Below are 24,734 nucleotides of genomic sequence, written 5' to 3' on the forward strand. Positions count from 1 at the left end.
GAACAATAAGAAAATGTGTTTTTCACTATACAATATATTTGTAAGCCAGACAGCTAACACCTGTTTGGCCTTTTTTTTTTTTTTAAGCAATTTCTTATTGGAATGTGAGGCGGATATTGTTTGCCAACGGTTCTTCGGCTGTGCAGAGTTCAGTCTAGACAAACAACACTTCCTACCAAAGGAACACAGCAAACTGCACTACCTTGCTGAGGTGGAAATAACACAGCTAACAAGCCATATGGAAGAGAGTTATAGGAGAAGGGGAAATAGCGAACCAGCTTTACTTATTGGTACTTGGACTCCCACAGGTTTCCCCACACATGTACAAGAATCCTTGCTCTTCAACAGGCAGCCTATAATCCACCTTTGGTGGAGATCCAACAAGCATCTTCAGCAAGACCAGTCTGAAGCCTTTCCATTGCTTTTGACCCCTCGTCTCTCTCTCCTGCGTCCTTAAGCACACAGTTCTAACAGAGGCGCTCTTACTTCAGGGACGAAGTGCAGCGCCTCCACAGCCCCTGGGGGCCCCCAAATCCTCTTTAGTCTGTCCCGGGTGGTGTGGTCGCCCAGCTGAGCATGGTGATCCTTAATTTGCAGGAGAGGGAGGCCTCCAAAGGCCTTTAGGTTCCAAAATTACCTAGGTGCACCTCTGAGTTTAAAGAAGGGGGAGCGGGGAGAAAAGGGGAATGGAGAGAGCTCAATTTCTAGTACTGGCTCAAAACAGCCAGCAAAATCATTGGCTGCAGTTCTTTATGAGGACACCTTCAGAAAGTTTGCCATTGTAATTAATATCTATTTATCTGCATGTGTGTGTGCGCGCGCACGCATTATGCACAGACATAAACACACATATGTAGGAAAATTCACACACAATTGTGAAATCAGCCACTAGCCACTAACAAATTCAGGGATGCTCCATACGAATTCACACAGAACGTGAAGATGCAGAATTTGAGATTAGGGCATAAAAGAGGAGAATCATTCCATATTAGATAACTGCAAGGATCTGGTAAGGGTTTTAAAGGGCAGCTCCAGATTTTTAAATTCGTCCCACCTACATATTAGACATTGCACATATGCATCCCCTGCATATTGCAAAGATTATCCTAAGCTTGCTGAAAAGTTTGCATTTTGGTCCTAACTTGGCAAAGAGGCACCTTTTAACGTGGTGATTCTCTTTATTGAGCAGGGGGAGAATAACTGGCCCTATCCACCCCTAGCACAGTACCTCCAGTGACTGTTGCTGGTGTCTATCTTATGTTTCTTTTAGATTGTGAGCTAGATTGTTAGATTTGGGGACAGGGATCCATCTTATTTATTTCTTTATTATTTCTCTGTGTAAACTGCCCTGAGCAATTTTTGGAACGGCAGTATAGAAATCAAATAAATAATTTTGGATTTTAACAACCGCCACCTTAGGCAAATACCCCTAGTTTCAATGGGCCCCATGAAAAAGTGCCATTGGGGATGGAGTTATGTGAAGCCCTTTCTCAAGGGGGATGGCATGCCTTGTTAGACCTCCTAACCAGATGGGTTATACGAGGTGGCCCATCTCACGGCGATGCAGGGTTTGAATCTCATACATTACTCAGCAGGTCTCAGATCACATGGGAACTATTCTGATAAACTAACAGTCACAGGCAGTCAGGTACCACTAGCACATCCCTAGGAACATAGGAAGCTCCCTAATACCAAGTCAGACCATTGGTCCATCTAGCTCAGTCTTGCCTAGTCTACCCAGACTGGTAGCAACTTCTCCAAGTTTATACACAGGCGTCTCTCCCAGCCCTGTCTGGAGATGCCGCCAGGGAGGGAACTGGGAACCTTCTGCATGCAAGTGTGCAGATCCTCTACCATTGAGCTATGGCCCCATCCCCTAAGAACGGGAATATTTTACAATGCTCACATAAAGTCTCCTATTCAAATGCAAACCAGGGTGGAGCCTGTTCAGCAAAAGGAACAATTCATGCTTACTATCACAAGGCTAGCTCTCCTTCCTGCTTTTTCCAAGGCAGAACCCACAGGTTCTCAAATGCTCATGGATGTAGTCACAGCAGCAGCATGGATAATATTATGTCATAGTACGTATTTAAAGAAACAAAAGGAATAAGTATATGGGCTATTCACAACAGGTTTGTAAAGCACTGTTTACTTCAGCCTAATGTGCAATCAATCTCACTGCAGACAGAGATTAAAGTCACTTTGTTGTTGTGGGGGTGGGGCCTAGACCTATGGATGGTACATAAAGTTGGTCAGTTACTTGGGGGGGGGGCAGTCTTCCAGCTGTGAAAAACATGGGAGAGCTGGATCCAATTTTGCCACTCATAGCATAGGAAAAATGACAGTTTGCACAATGCAATACTTCCTGCTTTCACCACTTGGTGAAAATACTTCCCACTCCCATCACTAGGTAACCTTCTCCTTGTTTTGCAACTCATTCTCCACTCCAGAAAGACTCTTTTACGCTCTCATTCACCAGAGCCAAACAAAATGTGAACAGCACCAGGCAAGAAACAAACTTCACTGGGAGTGGGGAGGAAAAAATCATCTTAGAGATCACCGTGAGATGAGAGAAGGACAGACGTGCAAGGTGATGGGTTGGGGGATAAAGCTACCAGACATCGATACTCGTTAAACATTTCCATTTCCCAGAGTAAGCTAACTGTTTAGGCCTACTCTGACTCCCCGACAGAGAATCACAGAAGCCCTCAGGAGCCAGCTTCTGCCTGCCCACTGAAGAATGCAGGAAGCAGCAGTTGTATCTGCATAAAGGCTTACACATAACCGGTTGAAATCAAATCTTACTTTCAGCTGAAAGCACGCTGGAGCCGTCTTGGTTTTTGTTTCCCCCATTTCCAGACCTTTTCGATGCAGAGCAGTCAGTATTGAAAGCTGAACTTGCCAAAACCTTTTTAACTGTGCTTGTGTTTGTTTTGCTTGGAACAGCAAATGATGGGCTTTCGTGCCCATTTCTAGAATCAGAACTCATGTAGGCTCCTCTGGAGGCTCTAACACGCATCCTCAGCCTACCTGTTGGAGTAGAAAATGCAACCTTTTCAGAGTGTGGTGACTGGCACAATTTCTCTCCACCTATTGTCAAAGGAGAGGCCACAGGAACATTTTCAGTAGTCACTAGCCTAGAGTTGCAATTTTTTTGTAAAGGTAATGGCGTAGAAAACTTAGTCTTATCAAGACATTCATTACTCCATGTCAGTGGAGATTTCTTTGCTAAGCTGCTGTTTGTGGGTGTGTCCTCAGCATTAACAGATTGAAAAGCTACATGTCCTCCTCCATCTTTCACAATGCTTACTTGCTGTGAGGTTTCATCCTCCAAACCTTCAAAAGAAAACCCAAGGTCAAAGTTAACAGAGAACAAATCTTGAGAAACATCATACAACTCTTCATGATGCTGAAGTTGTGGTTCACTTGCATGATCAAGATCACCAGCTGCTTCCAAACATTCAACACTATTGATTATTAATGGACTTGAGGGGTTTGCATGACTGATTGTAACAATCTCCTCTGAAGGCGGCTGCTCAGAGATTCCTGCTTCATTAGTTGGAGTATTGGTTCGACTGCAAACATCTGACAACACTGAAAGCTTTGTCCCTTTTCCATATGGAGGGTGGTTACTTTCTGGGAAAAGATCCTCTTCAAATAAATTTATAGACACCTCTTCATCAGGGCTCATATTTCCCCCAGTCCTTTTATTGGAAGGCCCCTGATGCCCTCCACCGGCATCACTTTGCAAAGGATTCTTTGTTGGACCATGATTTGCCACTGATAGATTTCCTACCTGAATGCCAATCTGCTCTTCATCCTCAAGGTCAAAAATTGCATCCCAGTTAAGATCAACACTTCTCTTGCTAACAAAAGCCTCAGTAATGCTACTTGTTTCCAAAGGCCAATTGTGTGAAGATGGCTGTTTATGAGAGTCAAGGAATTCAGAGGTGTTCCTAGGGGGTCTGGATGAATTCTGGAACTCTGAGAAATATGTCAACTTTTCTGGAGGAGAGTTTTCTGCACACACACCAGGAACACTTTTCTGCATTGAGTCTAGCCACAGGGCTTCATTCTCTCTCTCAAAGTCTAGGAGTTCATTCAGAGATGGAGGAGACTGTGACAGAAGCCTTGCAACATTTATTAGAATATCTGTTTCACAAGAAGGATCCTCATCAGCACTCCTAGCAGAAAGCACGAACGAATCCCTCTCTGGTGCAGGAAAGTAAAACATGGGAGAAGAAAGCAGTAGATTGTCTTCTGTGAAGCAACTGTAGCCTGAATCCACACTGTGTCCACTCCATGAGCTGCAATTTTCAGGGGCAGGCGGAAATTCTCTTGCTGCATTTTCATGATTAGGAATGCCTTCTGTGCAGGTAAATTCATCCATGTTTTCCTTATTCTTACCTGGTAATCTCTTATTACCAGCATCTTCAACAGGCAGATGCCCATTTGCTGAAAAGCACTCCAAAGGGCCACAATCATCTTTAGTAAGGCCCCCAGATTCCACATTCAACGCTTGAAACCTTTTCACAGATTTGAAATTGGCTGCTTTAAAGAGGGAGAGACATTCTGCATCAAGTTCCTCCAGTGAAGATGAGCACCTTTTGGCTTTTGATGCATCTACCAGGCCCTTTCTGGATGAAACAACCTTTTGAGCAACAGTGGCTCCACGAGAACTTTTACTTTGCTGAACATCTGGGGCATCGTCAACATCCTCCCAGTGAAAATAAGGTTGGATTTTTGATTCATAACTGCATTCTTCCTAGTTTAAGAAAAATAAATTATTATTATTTTTATGTTCCTATAGCATTTTGGCATTCAAGTTAGTCACAATTCTTATCCTCCTATCAACATCCTCCCTCTAACTAGGTGGTAGATGTTCCAAAAGATCAGGACTTGCCCAAGATCATTCAGTGAGCTGAAATTTGAGCTCATGGCTCCAAAACCCAAGACTAACACTCTAGTCGAACATTCTCATGCTTTGGGCACTGATGAAAGGTGAGTTATTTATTTAACAGTAAATAAAACAATGATAATAAAATAAAGACAAATGAGTAACTTCCAAGTTGAGCTAATTAAATGGAAAAAACCCTCACAATGAGTCTAATTAAGACTCAAAATTAAATGAGAAAAACATCCTTTAATCAGACCATGGGAGTTTTAAATTCAGCTCCCTGGAATAATACAAGTTTTCACTTCTACCTTACACCTTTTTTTTCGTTCTTTTTAAAGCATCTGCTTTACTCAGCTTCACTTGTTGGGTATTAGTCATACTAATGATTTTGCAGTGAGCAGCGTCATGCCATTGCCAGGACTCAGAGTGCCTCTCCTCCACATTAGCCCCAAGAAAGGTCATCACAGATGCCAGATCCAGTATAGTGTGAATCTACGCTCTGTGGACAGCCCTGCATTCAGGGGTTATCAGCCAAACAGAGTCCAGTGTGTACTAGTATCCAAGCAGTAATTCCTAGACATAGAATACTAGCTGAACAACTCCTGTGTAAAAAGCTAGCTTTGGGGAAATTGTACATACATTTATTTAAATGCCAGGAGGTATGTTCTCCACACTTTTTAGACTCACACTGATGAACAGCTGAGGGTATCCAAAAAGAGAGGAAAATGAATCTTCAGAATGCAAAAAAGAAAGAGGCAGGCTACTAAGTGCTTGTTAGTGGGGGCGAGGCCTCTGACTTGGCAATGGTCAGCCAACCCTATTTCATTTGATCCTGTCAACACTCCAGCTATAAAGGAAAGACTTTCCCTACATATTACACTGTAATTTAATCTACTTGAATTAAGGTGGGAAACATTAACATTTTACAGCTCAAGATATTCACAGTCAATTTTACTCTTTTCTCTAGGACTCAATCCAAGTCTAGCACGCATTCTGGAATAGATGGAAGACTTAACATTTAAGCAGGGGTGCAATGGTTACAGAGAACAAAGTGGCTAACAGTCTAGTTATTAATATTTTATCTATCTGATTGACGTTCCCTTTCGTAGGCCCACAAGACAGAGTTGTTAAACCTGAATAAAATGGTGCACATGGTCTGGAGAATTTCACTGTTGGCACACATTCTTTCTGTTCACTAACATGTATTTGCCATCTATCCAAAGCAATCGCCTACAAATTCTATGTGTAAAACCCCTACAAAGTTTGCAAAATAGTTTAACATGATTTGATAAGTTACATAAAGCAATCCTCCTGAGGTGCTAAAGCTTCTCACTCTCTAGGATCCTAGTGTGTATCCAGATTTCAGGCTTACAGGGAGATACATAGATGTGCTCTCCCCCCCCCCCACTCTGCTTTGCAGCAGGATGCTTTGCCCAAGTAAGACTGTGAACCGCTGATGGGAGGCAAAGACAGAGTATCACACCTTTCTTCTGTGCTCAGTATGAAGTTTGAGCACCAAAAATCATCTGAATGGAGTACCTGATGATTTAACAAAATCTGAGTTTTGTATCAGTTGCTCAGAAAAATAGAACATGAGACTAAACTGCACCCTTTCCAATATAACTATCTTAACCATATGGCTTGTCAAAAATTACCTCATTCAGCCACATGAACAATATCTACAAAAACACCAAACTCTGAAAAGTGAAAGAAAACGTGAGGCTTGCCAATTAAAATGAGCTCCTGGTCTGCAATTAAGATTATTTTTATTTTATTTATTTATTTGAAATATTTCTATACTGCCCCAAACTTGCATCTCTGGGTAGTTTTTCAATAAAAATCATTTAAAAACATTAAATCAATTAACAATTAAAATCATTTAAAACATTAAAAATATTAAAACTATAAATCTAATTAAAAGCCTGGGTGACTAAATGTGTCTTCAGTGCCTTTTAAAAAGTTGCCAGAGATGGGGAGGCTCTTATTTCAACAGGGAACCCATCCCAAAGTCCAGGGGCAGCAACAGAGAAGGCCCGTTCCCGAGTAGCTGCCAGACAAGTTGGCGGCAACCACAGACGAACCTCTCCAGATTATCTTAACAGGCGGTGGGGCTCACGATAAAGACAACGTTCTCTTAAATACCCAGAGCCTAAGCTGCTTAGAACTTTTTAGGTAATGACCAGCACCTTGTAATTTGCCCAGAAATATATCGGCAGCCAGTGTAGTTCCTTCAACACAGGAGTAATATGGACTCTCCTAGATGACCCAGAGAATACCTGGTCTCTAGATTAAAGATTCTTCTCTTTCTCGTAGTACCAGTAGGGCATTAATAACTTATTTTATCTGGGAGAAACCCTCTATCAGGCTTTTGAGTGGTAACAAAAATGTTTTTAAAATGCCCCAGAGCTGATTTTCATACGATTTATCGGGGGGAGAACGATTAAATTACAGGCAAGACTTGGGTATTGTAACTGATACTTGTTCAAATGATGAGATGGAAGTCCTCATGTTGTTGTTGTTGTTGTTGTTGTTTTTGTTTTGTGTTTTTTTCTTTTTTTTCTTTTTGTGTGTGCATGTGTGAATTTTATGTTGTGAAAAATTGAATTAAAAGTTTGTTTGTTTTTAAATAACTTATTTTATCTGGGAGAAACCCTACGGCCATTTTACCGAGTCACATGCCTATGTCACTGTGAAAATGTAAATTATTATTACTAGAAAAAATAACTCAGTTGCATTACAAATCAGTCACTGATTGGTCTGCAGAACTGCCCCAAGCGTCAGATTAAAAGAAGGCCTTCAAATAAAAGTTAAAACAATCTGTATCCAAGACAAAAAATGGGCAGGAGGTAAGGCGGTGGGACTATATGCTCCCGCCCTGTTTCATCCTTGTAGGCAGTGAATTGCAGCATTCAGGAGAGATCAGCAGAAAACCCGGCAAACCGCTCAGCTTGCTGAATGCAAGTTTATCCTCTTAGGTACTCAGATGACCTCTTAACGCTCAAGAGTAAAGCCATGCACAGCGGGATGCAGTAGATCCAGATTAGCAAAGCTCACAGGCATCAGTGATGCTTCTGAGCAGATCAGGCCTTGCTTTTCAGATGCAGGTAAGCAAACAAACCATGAAGATCTCCCCTGGAAAATCAAACTGCCTCTCTCCCCCCAGGTAATAAGTGAAGACAGCTTCTACAATCCCATCCACACACCTGTTGCTTTCACATTTTCTAAGTGCCATGTAAAAGCTTTTGGGTCTTGCCCCATTGCTGAACACTCAATTTACAGTTAGAATTATCATTAGCTTCTACTAACCAATAATGGCATTCCATTTCAAAGGAAGATAATGTTTCATTATTAATAAGTTAAACAATGCATGTTCCAGATTGATGCTGGCTTCAAAGAATTCAGACATCTCTGAAACGGTAAAACGATAGCACATTCATTGGACTTGCTGGAGTTGGCAGCATTCCAGGGATAATCAAGCTGGGCCGAAGAGAAGTTGAAGGCATTTCTCATCGGCTTTTATGAAAGTTGGTATGGAAGCAGCAAGGCCTATCAAAAAGCATGAGAAGCATAAAACACTCAGATTTCCCTTTGTCAGGAACTATCTGGGATGGAGCTGAAAGCCTTCAGCTGCTCCGAGTGATGAGCTGCCAGAATGACACCACCACTACAGGAGAAGTCTCTCAGGCTCTGGACTGGCCTGCTCAGCCAGGCTGGCCACCGGGGCCGGGGACTGGATCCTTCTCAAAGGACTATGACAGGCTTCCATTTTGGAATAGGACTTTCCCTGAGCAACAAAGTCTCCTTGCCTCTAGTGCATCCCTCAGTTGACTCCTAGGCTCTGACTTCTGGCTTACTCCTCAGCCTCAATACTCAGCTTGCTTCTCAGTTCTGACTCTAGCATGAACAAGAAACAAGTCAGGTCTGTCTCGTGGCTTGTTCCTAGATCCCAGTTCTATCTTGCCCCCGGTCTAGACTCCTGGCTCCATCCAGACCCCCAGTGGTTGCTGCCCATGGCCCAGTCCCAATGCACCTTGAATGGGGTTGTGCTGAAGGCCACAATAAACCATGTGTCTAACACATGGTTAACAAATACTTATGCAAGTAAATCAGCCCCCCCTCAATTATGCACTCTGCAAAATCCATTCTGGGCTCCAGGAACTGTAGTTGTCACACACTGCCACTTCCTGAAGCAAGCTAGAGACCCCACCCTGACACAGATCAAACTGCTTATTTATTATCTACTTCTTCCCCACTTGTGAGATGAATATCCCTGTACTGACTGCACCTCCCCTCGCACTGATTATCATGTATCTATAGTTCTTTCAACTCTCCCACATTCAGTCTCTGCCAAGTGTTTTAGTTTCAATTTATGCAGTGCCATGGCCCCAAGCTTGTACTTGGCTATTTCTGCCTTAGAGGAGCAGTCCAGGGATGTCAAGGATCTTGAGACTGCTGGAGACGTTCTCCCTTACACAGTTTCAGGATGTAGCAACTAGGAAACCTTCTTTTGTGGGGACCATGCTTTCTCCCATCACCTATAACCAGGAACATTTCTCTGAAGATCCTCAAAATTTATTTATTTGTTACATTTCTAGACCGCCCCATCCAAAGGCTCTGGGCGGTGCACAACAAGTTTACAAAACATAAAAACAAACACCATTTAAAACACACTACTTAAACCAATATAAAAACAAATTTAAAACCATTCAAAACCATTTAAAACCAATTAAAATACTCAAAAACAATTTAAAAATCTTGGAAGGCCACGCCAAACAAGTTTTCAGGGCTCTCTTAAAGGCCAACAGCGAACATAAATTGTGGATATCTCCTCAGAGTGCATTCCATAGGCCAGGAGCAGCTACAGAGAAGGCCCGGTTCCAAGTCACCACCGGATGTACTGGTGGTAACTGGATACGGACCTCCTCAGATGACCTTAACGTGCAATGGGTTTCATACAGAAGAAGGCGTTCTCTAAGGTAGCCCAGACCCAAGCCATTCAGGGCTTTAAAGCAATTATAGACAAATTATAGGCCAGTTTCCAACCTCCCATGGCTGGGCAAGGTAATTGAGAGGGTGGTGGCCTCTCAGCTCCAGGCGGTCTTGGAGGAAACTGACTATCTAAGAACATAAGAACAGCCCTGCTGGATCAGGCCCAAGGCCCATCTAGTCCAGCATCCTGTTTCGCACAGTGGCCCACCAGATGCCGCTGGAAGCCACAGGCAGGAGTTGAGGGCATGCCCTCTCTCCTGCCATTACTCCCCTGCAACTGGTACTCAGAGGCACCCTGCCCTTGATGCTGGAGGTGGCCCACAGCCCTCTGACTAGTAGCCATTGATAGACCTCTCCTCCATGAAGTCATCCAAACCCCTCTTAAAGCCATCCAGGTTGTTGGCTGTCACCACATCCTGTGGCAGAGAGTTCCACAAGTGGATCACACGTTGTGTGAAAAAGTACTTCCGTTTGTTGGTCCTAGACTGCCTGGCAATCAATTTCATGGAGTGACCCCTGGTTCTAGACCCATTTCAAACTGGTTTTCGGGCGGACTATGGGGTGGAGACTGCTTTGTTCGGCCTGATGGATGATCTCCAATTGGGAATTGACAGAGGAAGTGTGACTCTGTTGGTCTCTTTGGATCTCTCGGCAGCTTTTGATACTATCGACCATAGTATCCTTCTGGAACATCTGAGGGGGTTGGGGGTTGGAGGCACTGTTTTATAGTGGTTCAGCTCCTACCTCTCGGACAGATTCCAGATGGTGTCGATTGGAGAGATTGTTGCTATTCAAAATCTGTCTTAAGTACGGTGTCCCTCAAGGCTCCATACTTTCTCCAATGCTTTTTAACATCTACATGAAACCCTGGGAGAGATCATCAGGGGATTTGGAGCTGGGTGTTACCAGTACGCTGATGACACCCAGATCTACTTCTCCATGTCAACTTCTTCAGGAGTTGCCATGTCTTCCCTAAATGCCTGCCTGGAAGCAGTAATGGGCTGGATGAGGGAGAATAAACTGAAGCTGAATCCAGATAAGACAGAGGTACTTATTGTGAGGGGTCAGAACTCTAGAGACGATTTTGATCTACCTGTTCTAGATGGGGTCACACTTCCCCAAAAGGAACAGGTTCGCAGTCTGGGAGTACTTCTGGATCAACGTCTCTCCTTGGTTTCTCAGGTTGAGGCGGTGGCCAGAGGTGCTTTCTATCAGCTTTGGCTGATACGCCAGCTGCACCCGTTTCTTGAGATCAATGACCTCAAAACAGTGGTACATTTGTTGGTAACCTCCAGACTTGACTTCTGTAATGCGCTCTACGTGGGGCTGCCTTTGTACATAGTCTGGAAACTTCAGTTGGTTCAGAATGCGGCAGCCAGGTTGGTCTCTGGGTCATCTCGGAGAGACCACATTAGTCCTCTGTGATGGAGCTACACTGGCTGCCAATAGGTTTCCGGACAAAATACAAAGTGCTAGTTATAACTTACAAAGCCCTAAACGGCTTAGTGTCAGTATCTGGCCACCTGGCAGGGAAGTTAACAGCATCAAATGGAGCTGCAGAAACAAGATACAGCTCGGACACAGTTCTTCCCTATCGGGCTTGGCTGCAAGCTATCGACATGAAAGTTGACGAACATTGCTTTCCAGCAGTGAATAGAAAGCTGGTGACGTAATTTATAGTACAAGCCGAGAGCTCCCAGCTGGCAGGAATTCAAGGCTTATCAGCCCTCTGCAAGAGGCGTTTACTCCTCCTGATAGTTGCAAGCTGATTTCTGCGCCTTGCAATACGCCTCTGTTGTGGAGTCAGTGGAGGTTGCTTGCATAGCTCCTCTTCTGATTGGTCCGTCACGGTTTCTGCTGTCTCAGGTTGTTGTGCCTGCTCTGAATCATCTGCCTCAGCCGTTTCTTGGAAACTGACAGCCGGGCTCTGCCCCTCAGACACCCCGGCATCGGCTGAAAAGTTGACAGCTTCCCCTTCTTCCTCGCTGTCTGAGACCAAGGGCGTGACACTTAGGCTCTGGGTATTTAAGAGACTGTCTTCTTCGCTATGAGCCCCACCGCCCACTGAGGTTACTTGAGGAGGTCCGTCTCCAGTTGCCGCCATCTCATTTGGTGGCTACACAGAGATGGGCCTTCTCGGCTGCTGCCCGAGATTGTGGAATGCGCTCCTTGCTGGGATACGAGCCTCTCCATCTCTGGCAATTTTTTAAAAAACTTCTGAAAACACATCTCTTCAGCCAGGCTTTCTCAGCTTTTTAAAGCTTGTTTTTAAATTGTTCTGATTATTTAATTGTTTTATGATGTTTTTAATTGTTAATCATTGTTTTATGCTTTTATAATATTTGTTTTAATTATTAACTGATTTTAATGGTGTTTGAATGTAAACCGCCCTGAGCCTTTTGGAAGGGCGATATAAAAGTTTTAATAATAATAAAATAAATAATAAATTAATTAATTAAATAAAGGTAATAACCAGCACTTTGTATTTCGCCCGGAAACATACTGGCAGCCAGTGCAACTGTTTTAAAACAGACATAATATGGTCTCTCTGGGTTACCCCAGAGACAAGTCTGGCTGCGACATTTTGAACTAACTGAAGTTTCCGAACTACGTACAAAGGCAGCCCCATGTAGAGTGCATTGCAGTAGTCAATCCTGTAGGTTACCAGCTGGTGCACCACTGTTTTGAGATTGTTCTCTTCAAGGAATGGACATAGCTGTTGAATCAGCCGAAGTTGATAGAAAGCGCTCCTGGCTATAGTCTCCACCTGATATACCAAGGTGAAGCCTGGATCCAAGAGCACTCCCAAGCTACATACCTGCTCCTTCTGGGGGAGTGTAACCCCATCTAACACAGGAAGATCTAACTCATCCCTCAAATTCCGATCCCCCACAATGAGCGCCTCCGTCTTGCTTGGATTCAGCTTCACCTTGTTATTCCTCATCCAGACCATTACTGCCCGTAGGCAGGCATTTTGGATATGAATGCCATTTCCTGATGATGATGATGATGATGATGATGATGATGATGATAAGGAGAAATAGATTTGGGCCTCAACAGCATACTGATAATAAGACCCTGCACCAAATCTCCTGATGACCTCACCCAGCGGTTTCATGTAGATGTTAAAAAGCATTGGTGACAGAATGGAGCCCTGAGGGACTCCATATAATAGCTCCCATTTTAAAGAAGAACTGTCACCAAGCTCCACCATCTGGAATCTGCCTGAAAAATAGAAGCGGAACCACTGCAAAGCAGTGTCTCCTATTCCAAATTCCCCCAGCCAATCCAGAAGGATACCATGGTTGATGGTATCAAACGCCGCCAAGAGATCCAAAAGAACCAACAGAGTCACAATCCCCTTGTTGATTCCATGGTAAAGGTCATCCATCAGGTCGACCAAGGCCGACTCAACCCTATAGCCTGCTCTAAGGACAGTTTGAAATGGGTCTAGATAATCAGCTTCCTCCAAAACTGCCTGGAGCTGGTTAGCCACCACTCTCTCAACCAACTTGCCCAACCATGGGAGATTGGAGACTGGCCTATAACTATCCATCACTGAGGGATCTAAGGAAGGCTTCTTAAGGAGTGGTCTAATCACTGCCTCTTTCAAACAAGAAGGCATCCTACCCTCCCTCAGTGATGAGTTAATGATATTAACTAGGCCATCTCCAACAATTTCCCTGCTAGATAGAATCAGCCAAGTCGAGCAAGGATCCAGAGAACAAGTGGTAGGACGCACTACCCCAAGCAGCTTGTCCACGTTCTCAGGCATCACAGACTTCTAATACTGCAAGAGGGATTGCTGGACACCACCTTAATAGACTCTGCAAAAACAGTGGAATCCAATTCAGCCCAAATAAAAGATATTTTGCCCGCAAAGAACCCATTAAAAGTATCATGGCCAGACAAAATCTCTGGGGACTGGTTTGAAATGGATGGAGCCTTAATCAAACACCTCACAACCCAGGACAGCTCTGCTGAACGCAAACCTGAAGAAGTAATGCGTGCAGACCCGAACTGGTCTTTTGCTGCATGCACTGCTTCTGCATAAACCTTCATATGGGCTCTATGCTGTCAACTTCAATCCAAGTTCTCCTCCTCCACTTGTGCCCCAGTCTCCTACCTTACTGCTTCAGACCCCACAACTCCTCTGTATACCAAGGGGTCACTTTTAAAGCAGGTCGAAAGGGACGCTTAGGAGTGACCATGTCTACTGACTTGGTGAGTTCCCTATTCCAGGCTCCTACCAGGGCATCAGCAGAATCACTAGCAGCACCAGCATTAAAACCCTCCAAGGCTTTTTCGAATCCTACTGGGTCCAGCAGCCTTCTTGGGCAGACCATATTAATAGGTCCTCCACCCTTGAAGTGCTGGATTGTGGCCGTGAAACCAACCTTAACTAGGTAGTGTCCGTCCATGACAATGGGGAATCCACAGGATCCCCCACCCACAGAAGCTCCCCCCGCCCCCCGCCGATCTGAACAAAAGACCAAATTGATTATGTGGCCAGCAACATGAGTTGGTCCTGAAACTAGCTGGGATAGGCCCATAATTGCTGTGGCCGCTATGAACTCCTGAGCTGCACCAGACAAGTCAGCCTCACAATAGATACTGAAGTCACCCAGAACCAAAAGTCTGGGAGACTCCAACACCAACTCCAAGACCAGCTCCATCAGTTCAATTAGGGAGTCAGTTGCACAGCGGGGTGGACAGTACATCAACATAATCCCCAATCTTTCTCTAGTTGCCAAACTCAGAAAGACACACTCAGTATAAGTCAACTGTCTCACAGGAGCCCTGGCAAGGGAGATGGTATTCTTATGGACCACAACCACTCCACCATGCCTGCTCTAGAACAGAGTAGCCTGGTGGAAGAAGCTGGGCCCAAACTGGGCCACTAGCCTCCCCTATCCAGGTCTCAGTTATACAAGCCAGGTCGGCTCCCTCATCCATGGTCAAGGCATGGATGATTTTGGTCTTATTCTGAACCGACCTGGCATTGCAAAGGAGCGAGGCTAGGTTCTGTAGGTAGTTGGAACTGCTCCCCGAAGCCAGAGAGCTGACAGGGCAGCCGGAAGTGGAAACAGTCACTCAATTACCAGTTTCCCTGCCCCTGCGACGACCAGCTGCTCTGCCAATGCCAGCTATTCTATTCCCCACCACAACAGTAATAGATGCCCCAGAGCTGCCAGATGCACTCCGCGCATCATCCTTCCTAACAGAACCCAAACACATGACAACAAAAGGCCTGGCAGAACCCAATAAAAGGAGCACTAACAAACTTTAACCCAGACCTTCAACTCCACCGTAGTATAACACCCCGCCCCCAGTCCCGCACCGAAGGCCGGCCCCCTTTGGTGGCCTGCTTTGGCAACTGCTTGCAAGCACTCCATCAGCTCCGCCTCCAGTGTGCCTTCTTCCAATTTATGCTCCCAAGGGCTCCAGAAATCCCTTCTCACGAGAGATCTCTGGTCCTCAAGGATAGGTGGAATCAGTCAAGCACTCAGGTAGAAGGCACGGGTGGGACAGGAGAGCAATCAACCTACAAGCAAGCTGTTGTTCAAACGTTCCGGGGCTACAAAAACAAAAACAAACCTCCTCAGCCAAGTCAAGAATGTGCAGGCAGGGCAAGGCAACTGTTGATCATCAGGGAAACTGACAGAATCTACCCCGCCTCCTCTCCTCTCCTCACCCTCTCCAACTTCCCAAATACCAGCTGCACCCCAGAAAATCCACCCTCATTGCTACACCAGTTCTAAAGGTGGCAGCAGATACATCAGGAGACATTCCTGCATCCCTGGATTGCATCCCTCAGAAAAAGAGAGCCACCCCTTCATCTGGGAGCAAATCTCCATCAGAAAGATAAAATAAATACCACCACACACACCCCAGAAGTACAGAATTCCCTTCAGCTTCTGACCAGTGCTGGAGCAACACAGCAGGCTACCTGCTCCCTTAGCCTTGTCTCTAGCTCCCATGAGGCACTGTCCAGGGTGCTGACACTGTGTGTACCAGCACATATGCCTTGTGCTCATCAGCCCTGCCTGCCTACCTCCACTGAGCCCTGAACTCATCTAGGGATGTGCTCGGAAAAGGATTTGCTGTCCAAATTGCAGCACAGTCACTTTAAAGCGGAGGGCTTCCACAGCCCCTTTAACACGGAGGAGAGCAGGTCCATCCCGGCTCCTCCTCTGCTTCCACCCCCGCAGCTGTCAAGACACACCAGCGGCGCCGCTCTCCGCGGGGCAGCAGGGGGAGAGCACCGCTGGCATGCACTGGTAGTTGAGAGGAGTACAGCCATGACGGCGAGAGGAGGAGGGGCAGGGATGGACCTGCTCTCCTCCCTATTAAAGGGCTGCAGGAGCCCTCAGTTTTAAAGCGAGTGTGCTGCAGATCTATTGCCTGCCACAAACAGCAGTGCCTCTCTGGGCTTTGGCTATGAACGGAGGACACAGATTTAAAACTGTATCCTTCTGGAACATCTGAGGGCGTTGGGGGTGGGAGGCACTGTTTTACAGTGGTTCAGCTCCTACCTCTCGGACAGATTCCAGATGGTGTCGATTGGAGATTGTTGCTCTTCAAAATCTGAGCTTAAGTACGGTGTCCCTTAAGGCTATGGTGAAGGCAAAAGATCTACTTTTTAAAAAAATGTTTAAAAGGTGTCACAAGCACAAAGCAACATTCTCACAGGAGCCACTCCTGTCCTTCAGGCATTTCTTATCTGAAGTGCTCCCCAGTAACAACTCTGCTTTTGTACAACTCCTCCTCTGGTGGAACTTGCAAAGGAACCTCCTATGGATTGTGACCCTTTTCCTTCCTCCTTTGGACTATCTCTTGACTTCTTCTAGCTGTACTTCATAGCCTCTGGAATTCCACCAGCCATATGCAGGAGTAGCACGTGTTGATAATTACAGCTTTGTGCTGTTTGCTAGCGTGGGAGTGTGAATCAAAGTGGGAGAGAAAAACCCACAATTGTTAAATATAACACTCTGACATTATTATAACACTCTGAGGCATGGTGCTGCATAGTTACTACACGTGACCGAAGCTGCTGGCTGAACTCAATGCAGGTTTGCGTCTCAAAACCTTTTTTAATGGGCAGACTTGACATTAACCATTCCCTGGAAGATCTGTTGCTTTCATAATCATAGCAGATGTACCTGTATTTGCACAGGCAAAATATGGAGATTTGCAGAGAAGATTTAATCAGTCCTCAGCTATCAAAGCCCCATTGTGTAAATATAACCACAATTCCTCTGTATCAGTTGAAGGAGAAATTACTGTGTGTGGAGGAACCTCTTTGGTTTCATGTATTCTTGTTAATATTCCCAAACCTCTTCTTTTTGTAAATAGGACTTGTATTATGAATGAATTATAATTGCATTAATGTTCCTAAAATCTCTGCAATATTGTAAACAGGATTTCTGTGCTTGCAAGTCCCTATGCATGGAGAAAGTGCAGGGTCAAAAGTTCATTCGAGTTTTGGGTTTAGTATTTTGGCAGCTGATTTTTGGTGGGAAAAGAGATTTTTAAAAATGGAGGGAATTTTTTGTTTGTTCTAATTGGCTGAGTTGAGGAACTGTTGGGCCAGGAAAATGTATATATTGAGAGAGTTTAGATGGTTTGGCCAGGCAAGTCGAGAGAAAAGAGTCCTGGAAGTCAGAATCAAGCCAAGTCTGCTGGAGAGAGTCAGAGCTGGAGGTTGCAGAAGGAGAAAGATAGTTTGGAAGTCTGCTAGAGTGAACCCATGCAGAGAGTGAGCAGCCAGCCAGAAGAAGAAGAGAAGCCTTCTAGCTGAAATCACTAGAAGAAAAGGAAGGAGCCAGACAGGATTGAGCCCGTCCTGAGCTGTAATCAGAACAAAGGGTCTGCCCAGCAAGCCCAAAACTGAGAAGAAAGAAAGTACAAGAGGACTCTGAGTAGGGACCAGCATAGAGCCAGGTAGTGATTCTGTTTCTCCTGCTTTTTATTTTCCCCCAACCAGCTCTGTTAAAAACTGGTTTGAGTTTGGGTTTTTTTCTTATTTTTAAAAAAAGTTTTAATCGAACCATTTCCCCCTAAAAGTAAACTTTCTTGTTATTAAAAAAAAAATAAAAATACAAAATTTGAAGCTTGTTGATTGTCTCCACCCCACGCCTATAAGCCGTTCCTCACTACTGAGGTGTTTTGTTTTGGTTTTTTGTAATTTTTGATAAAGCTGAAGGGCTGTTGTAGTGGACCCAGCCATACCAAAAGTCCACTTGGTGGCAGTGGTAAAAAGGTTAGGAGAAATAGAGGATCTCCACATGTGGTGTTAGCAGTGGGCTCTGTCACCCGTGGTAGCGCTGCGGGGCTGTTCCTCCACACTGTGTTTTTCAAAAGATGTTGAAAGTGATGATAACATTTAATGAAAAAGAGAACAGGTGGTAAAAGAAATGTGTATTCAAGGGACAAAAGGCAACAGAGGAAAGCCATGAAAAGAAACAGTTGCTGGAATCTGAAATACATACTATCGCTTTGACCATCTTATCTGTATAGCTGTTTGGGAGCAACAGAGGGAGTGTGGGAACACCTGAAGGGCAGAGGAGATTGCATCCTGGAACTCTTATTCCATCTGGCTTTTCTTCTTCTTCAGCAACAGCAGCTTCTGGATCCATGGAGGCACATGGCGTTAAACACAGAGGTCCAAAAAGATGCCAGATGTGCCCTTAGAGACCCTTAAGCACGATGCAGTTATCACGAGCAAAAACATTTATCAGACCCACTGTAACTGATCACGCTCCACTGGACTCTTCTTGAGGAGCTCTCCTTCCATATAGATGCAGGGGGCACTTCACGGCTGTACTACAGAGCAGCTCATTTCTGTCCAACAGGGAGTTGAGCCTGGATTCATTACCAGGCATGCTCATTTGGTCACCTTTTCCTCCTCTCAAGAATCTCATGCACTGTGTGTCCTGGTGCAAAGTTATTATGAAGAGGCAACTAAGCAACTATTAAGATATTTGGGCATGAATTAACATTATTCCACTTTCCAAGGCCCCTCCCCAATATCTCTTACAAAAACTGTGCAACCCCATATAACTTAATCATACCTGCCAGTCAGAATCTTTTTCAGAGTTTGGAAATAAGCATGACATACAAAGGATTGTATACAAATTTGCAGATGATACCAAACTCTTTCGGGTAGTGAAATCCAAAACGGATTGTTAGGAGCTCCAAGAGGATCTCTCCAAACTGGGGGAGTGCGCAACAAAATGGCAAATGCGGTTCCATGTTGGCAAGTGTAAAGTGATGCACATTGGGACAAAAAACACCAACGTCAAGTAAACACTGATGGGATCTGAGCTGTTGGTGACTGACCAGGAGAGGGATCTTAGGGTCGTGGTGGACAGCTCGTTGAAAGTGTTGACTCAATGTGCGGCAGCTGTGAAAAAGGCCAATTCCATGCTAGGGATCATTAGGAAGGGGATTGAAAATAAAACTGCTAATATTATAATGCCCTTATACAAAACTATGGTGCGGCCACACCTGGAGCACTGTGTACAATTCTGGTCACTACATCTAAAAAAGGACATTGTAGAACTGAAAAGGGTGCATGCAGAAGAGGGCAACCAAGATGATCAGGGGCCTAGAGCACCTTTCTTATGAGGCAAGGCTACAACATCTGGGACTATTTAGTTTAGAAAAAAAGTCGACTACGGGGAGACATGATTGAAGTATATAAAATCATGCATGGTATGGAGAAAGTGGATAGAAATTCTTATCCCTCTCACATAACACTAGAACCAGGGGTCATCCCATGAAATTGATTGCTGGGAAATTTAGGACCAACCAAAGGAAGTATTTTTTCACACAATGCATAATCAACTTGTGGAATTCTCTGCCACAAGATGTGGTGACACCCAGCAACCTGGATGGCTTTAAGAGGGGTTTGGATAGCTTCATGGAGGAGAGGTCTATCACCGGCTACTATAGGCCACCTCTAGCCTAAAAGGCAGGATGCCTCTGAGTACCAGTTGCAGGGGAGTGATAGCAGGAGAGAGGGCATGCCCTCAATTCCTGACTGTAGGCTTCCAGCGGCATCTGGTGGGCCACTATGTGAAACAAGATGCTGGACTGGATCGGCCTTGGGCCTGATCCAGCAGGGCTGTTCTTATGACTGGATATGACTATTGCTACGAATATGTATATACCACTCTGAAACTAAAGTCTTCAAAGCAGTTTACATAGAAAAATAAATAATACATAAATAAGATGGCCCCCTGTCCCCAAAGGCCTGACAATCTAAAACGAAACGTAAAGTAGACACCAGCAACAGCCACTGGAGGGATTCTGTCCTGGAACTGGATAGGGACAGTTGCTCTCCCCTTGCTAAATATAAGAGAATCACCACTTTAAAAGGTGTCTCAAAGCATCACAGTCTTTTCGACATCTCCCTTTTTATACCAACTATTTTTTTTAAGGTACATTCTACAATTCGGCCTGTCACAATACCCTCCTCCGCCACCCATGCTCCCACATGCAATCTAATCAACAAAATGGTCGAAGACACTGTGGCCAGAGCTGCCTTTTATCAGCTTTGGCTGAAACGCCAGCTGCGTTCATATCTTGAGATAAATAACCTCACAACAGTAGTACATCTGTTGGTCACCTTCAGACTTGTCTACTGCAATGCGCTCTGTGTTGGGCTGTCTTTGTATGTAGTCTGGAAATGGCAATTGTTCCAGAATGCAGCAGCCAGGTTGGTCTCCAGGTCATCTCAGAGAGACCTTATAACTCCTATCTTAAAAGATCTACACTGGTTGCCAATAAGTTTCTGGGCAAAATACAAGATTTTGGTTATGATCTATAAAGCCCTAAACAGCTTGGGCCCTAATTATTTAAGAGAACATCTTCTTTGCTATGAACCACACTGCCCATTGAGATTATCTGGAGAGGTTCGTCTGCAGTTGCCACCGGCTCATCTGGTGGTTACTCAGGAACGGGCCTTCTTCGTTGCTGCCCCGAGGCTTTGGAACGTGCTCCCTGCTGAAAGAAGAGCCACCCCATCTCTTACAACTTTTTAAAAGGCAGTCAAGACACAGTTGTTCACCCAGGCTTTTAATTAGATATTGTTTTAATTGTGTTTTTAATAGTGTTAATGTTTTACATTTTAATTGTTGTAATGTTTTAATCTTTTTATCAGAGACTTGCGTTTTGGGCGGTATACAAATGTAATAAATAAATAAATAAATAAATAAATAAATTTAAATAAATCTTGGATTGGGGTGGATGTCATCATTACAAATTGTACCATTGAGGTGTCCCTGTGTGTCACTCACTACAGCTGTTCCAGATTTGGTTCAAATTGGTTAGACAGTCCTCAAGTTAGTGCAGTTGTGCCTCAAAAATTTATGCATCTGCCATCTTGGATTGGGCTGGGTGACATCATCACAAACTACACCACTGGGGCATCTCTATGTGTCCATTCAGCTGTAGCAAATTTGGTTCAAATCGGTTAGACTGTCCACAAGTTAGTGCATTTGCACCTCAAAAAGTTTATGTATCTTCCATCTTGATTTGGGGTGGATGACATCGTCACAATCTTCACTGTTGAGGTGTCCCTACAGCTGTAGCAAATTTGGTTCAAATTGGTTAAGTTCAAATGCTAGCTCACTTGCGCCTCAAAAGTTTATGGTTCCGCCATTTTGAATCAGGGTGGATGACATTATCACAAACGACACCAACGAGGTATCCCTACGTGTCACTCACTACAAATGTACCTAATTTGGTTCAAATCCGTTAGACAGTAGATAGGATAATGACGGTCTCACAATTGCCTCCTTCAAACATGCAGTCATCCTGCCCTCCCTCAGCAAGGCATTTATTATGTCAGCTAGGCCATCTCTAATAGCCTCCATGCTAGGTGTTAAAAACCATGTTGCGCATGGATCTAAAGGACAAGTGGTAGGTCGAACAGCTCCCAGGAGCTTGTCCACATCCTCAGAAGTCACACACTGAAACTTCAATCCCTTCACAACTCTGAACTCCGCCTGACACTAACTTGTGGATGCAATACGTGCAGAATAGAATTGCTTCTTCGCTGCACGTAGTGCTACAGAATAAGCCTTCAAATGGGGTTTGTACTCTTTCTTATCAGATTCAAGTCAAATCTTCCTCCACTTACGCTTAGGGGCAATAGTGTCTACTGCCCTGGTAAGCTCCCCATTCCAGGTCTCCACCAGGGCATCAATAGAATCACCAGCAGAACCAACTCTGAAACTCTTCAAGACCTCTTGGAATCCTACAGGATCCAACAGCCTCCTTGGGTAGACCATCTTAATAGGTCCTGCACCCCTGAAGAGGTGGGTTGTGGCCATGAAACCAACCTTAACCAGAGAGTGGTCCATCCATGACAATGGAGACACTCTAGGAGTCTCCACCCATGGAACAGCACCCTGATCTGAGCAAAAGACCAAATTGAGAGTGTTACCAGCAGTGTGTGTTGGCCCTGTGACCAATTGGGACATGCCCATAGTTGTCATGGCCGCTATGAACTCCCAAGCTGCACCAGACAAGCCAGTCCCAAAGTGAACACTGAAATCACCCAACACCAAAAGCCTGGGTGACTCCAACACCAACTCCGCAACCTGCTCCGTCAGGTCAGTCAGGGACTCCAATGGGCAACAGGGTGATCGGTACACCAATAGAATCCCCAGTCTATCCCGTGTCCCCAGGCCAGGTTACACACACTCAATATGGCTCAGTTCTCTCACAGGGATTCTGGTAAGGGAGATGTTATTCCAATGGATCACAGCCACTTCACCCCAATACCCCCTTCCCCTAACCTGCTTCACTACAGAGTACCCAGCAAGGAGGAGCTGAGCCTATACTGAGCCACTTGCCTTCCCCAACCAGGTCTCAGTTACACAAGCCGATTTGGTTCCCTCATCCATGATCAAATCGTGGATGATTTCGGTTTTGTTTTGAACAGACCTGGCATTGCAAAGGAGCAAGGTCAGCTTCTGAGGGTGGATGGAACTACACACTGGGGCCTGAGAGGTGACAGGACATCTGGAAGAGGAAACAGCTATTAAATTTCTGGGCTCACTTCCCCTATAACAGCCTTAAGTAAAGATGGTTGCTTATTGCCTGACTATTTTTTTTAAAGTATTTTTAAAAATCCTTTGCCATTCTTGCCTTATTCATCAACTCAATAACTCTGAAGCTGGCTAGAGCTGGGAGGTGTTTTCTGAGAGGAGAGGAGAGCTGGTCTTGTGGTAGCAAGCATGACTTGTCCCCTTAGCTAAGCAGGGTCTGCCCTGGTTGCATATGAATGGGAGACTTGATGTGTGAGCACTGCAAGATATTCCCCTCAGGAGATGAAGCCTCTCTGGGAAGAGCAGAAGGTTTAAAGTTCCCTCCTTGGCAGCATCTCCAAGATAGGGCTGAGAGAGATTCCTGTCTGCAACCTTGGAGAAGCTGCTGCCAGTCTGTGAAGACAATACTGAGCTAGATAGACCAATGGTCTGACTCAGTATATGGCAGCTTCCTATGAGGTGACCTAGTGAGATTGATGGTTGTCCGGAAATTCTCCAGTGTCCAAAGCACATATTCTATACACTACATTGCAGAGAGACCTTCAGATTGGACTTCCTTCAGTACTCCTTGGAAAGGCAAGGCTCACTTTGTGTCTGGACTGAGCTGCAATTCAACCACAGCCAGACAGTTGTCATGGAGCACCTCTGGCCACGACTACTGTCAAGTTCCTCCAATCATGCTCACAGGCCAAATACTTCCAGACTACTAAAAGCTTTGAATGCATTTGCAACCACAAGAATGGTTCTGGAAGCCAGCTTCAGGAGAGCCTTAAAGACCCATCTTTTTAATCCAGCTTTTAATGATATCTAGTTTTAATTTTAATGAGTTTTAATCTGGTTTAAATGGGTTTTTTAAATTAACTGTTTTATTATGTGTGTTTTTATTTTAATATAAACCACCTTGAGCCACTTTAGGAAGGGCGGCATATTTAATTTATTTATTTATTACATTTATTAACTGCCCCATCCAACACTGTTATTTGTCAGGTCAAGGAAGCTGATAGAATCTACCCTCCTCTCTTCGCCCTCTCCGACCTCCCAAATGTTCTCAGCGTGCCCTTCTTCCAATTTATGCTCCATAATTTATGCATATGAATTATTTAATTAATTGAAGAAATCAATGAACAAATGATTGAACAAATCAATGAATGAACGAACCAACAGTATAGCTTCTCACATGGATATTACTATGGTGAAAGCTAAGCTGTTTCTGTTTGGTTCATGTTAGGTTTGCATTAAAGCACCAGTTTGATTTATTAAAGTAAGTTATGGTCTCTGTCTCCCATAAACTTGCACAGGGGAGTAGGGTTGTTGAATCCAGAGTGAGAATCTCCTCTGCCATGGAGGAAGAAACCCTATCATGTCTGGCTCACCATTCCAGGGCTCAAGTGACATTTTCAGATATTTGAGGGAGACATTTTCAAATAACTTGTAGAAAAGAACCAAGGACTAGCATGCAACAGTAGCTAGCCCCTTTGACATAAGTATATTGTTTTTAAGACATACAATTATACTGTGAGCATAGTAATAGCATAGTTAATGTGCAACATTAAGATATTTTGTTGCAAAAAGACTATGGCCAAATAATTCCTCCCAGAGTTATGCCCCTGAAAAACTGCTCACTGGTATTTTGTTCTGGGAAGGATGCTATGGCAGACTGCACTTGAATAAAATTGTTCGTAACATTTCCTTCAGTATGACCATCTTGACTGATGTTGTAGCACATTACCTTTCATACAGTGAGGGAAATAAGTATTTGATCCCCTGCTGATTATGTCCATTTGCCC

General features: G+C 44.5%; 1 protein-coding gene across 6 annotated transcripts in view; it reads right to left on the reverse strand.

Annotated features, from left to right (window-relative positions):
• The window catches only part of FANCM (FA complementation group M), a 137,132-nt gene that overhangs the window by 21,018 nt on the left and 91,380 nt on the right, over positions 1-24,734 (reverse strand). For all 6 annotated transcript variants that reach the window (XR_008310779.1, XM_053267683.1, XM_053267693.1 and 3 more), the window contains one exon: positions 2,806-4,765. Coding sequence is in view for 5 of the 6 variants with exons in the window: in XM_053267683.1 (XP_053123658.1) it covers positions 2,806-4,765 (1,960 nt within the window). In the remaining variant the exon portion in view is untranslated. The remainder of the gene's footprint in view (positions 1-2,805; positions 4,766-24,734) is intronic.

The sequence above is a fragment of the Hemicordylus capensis genome, chromosome 1, assembly GCF_027244095.1.
Source record: "Hemicordylus capensis ecotype Gifberg chromosome 1, rHemCap1.1.pri, whole genome shotgun sequence".
Lineage (NCBI taxonomy): Eukaryota > Metazoa > Chordata > Lepidosauria > Squamata > Cordylidae > Hemicordylus > Hemicordylus capensis.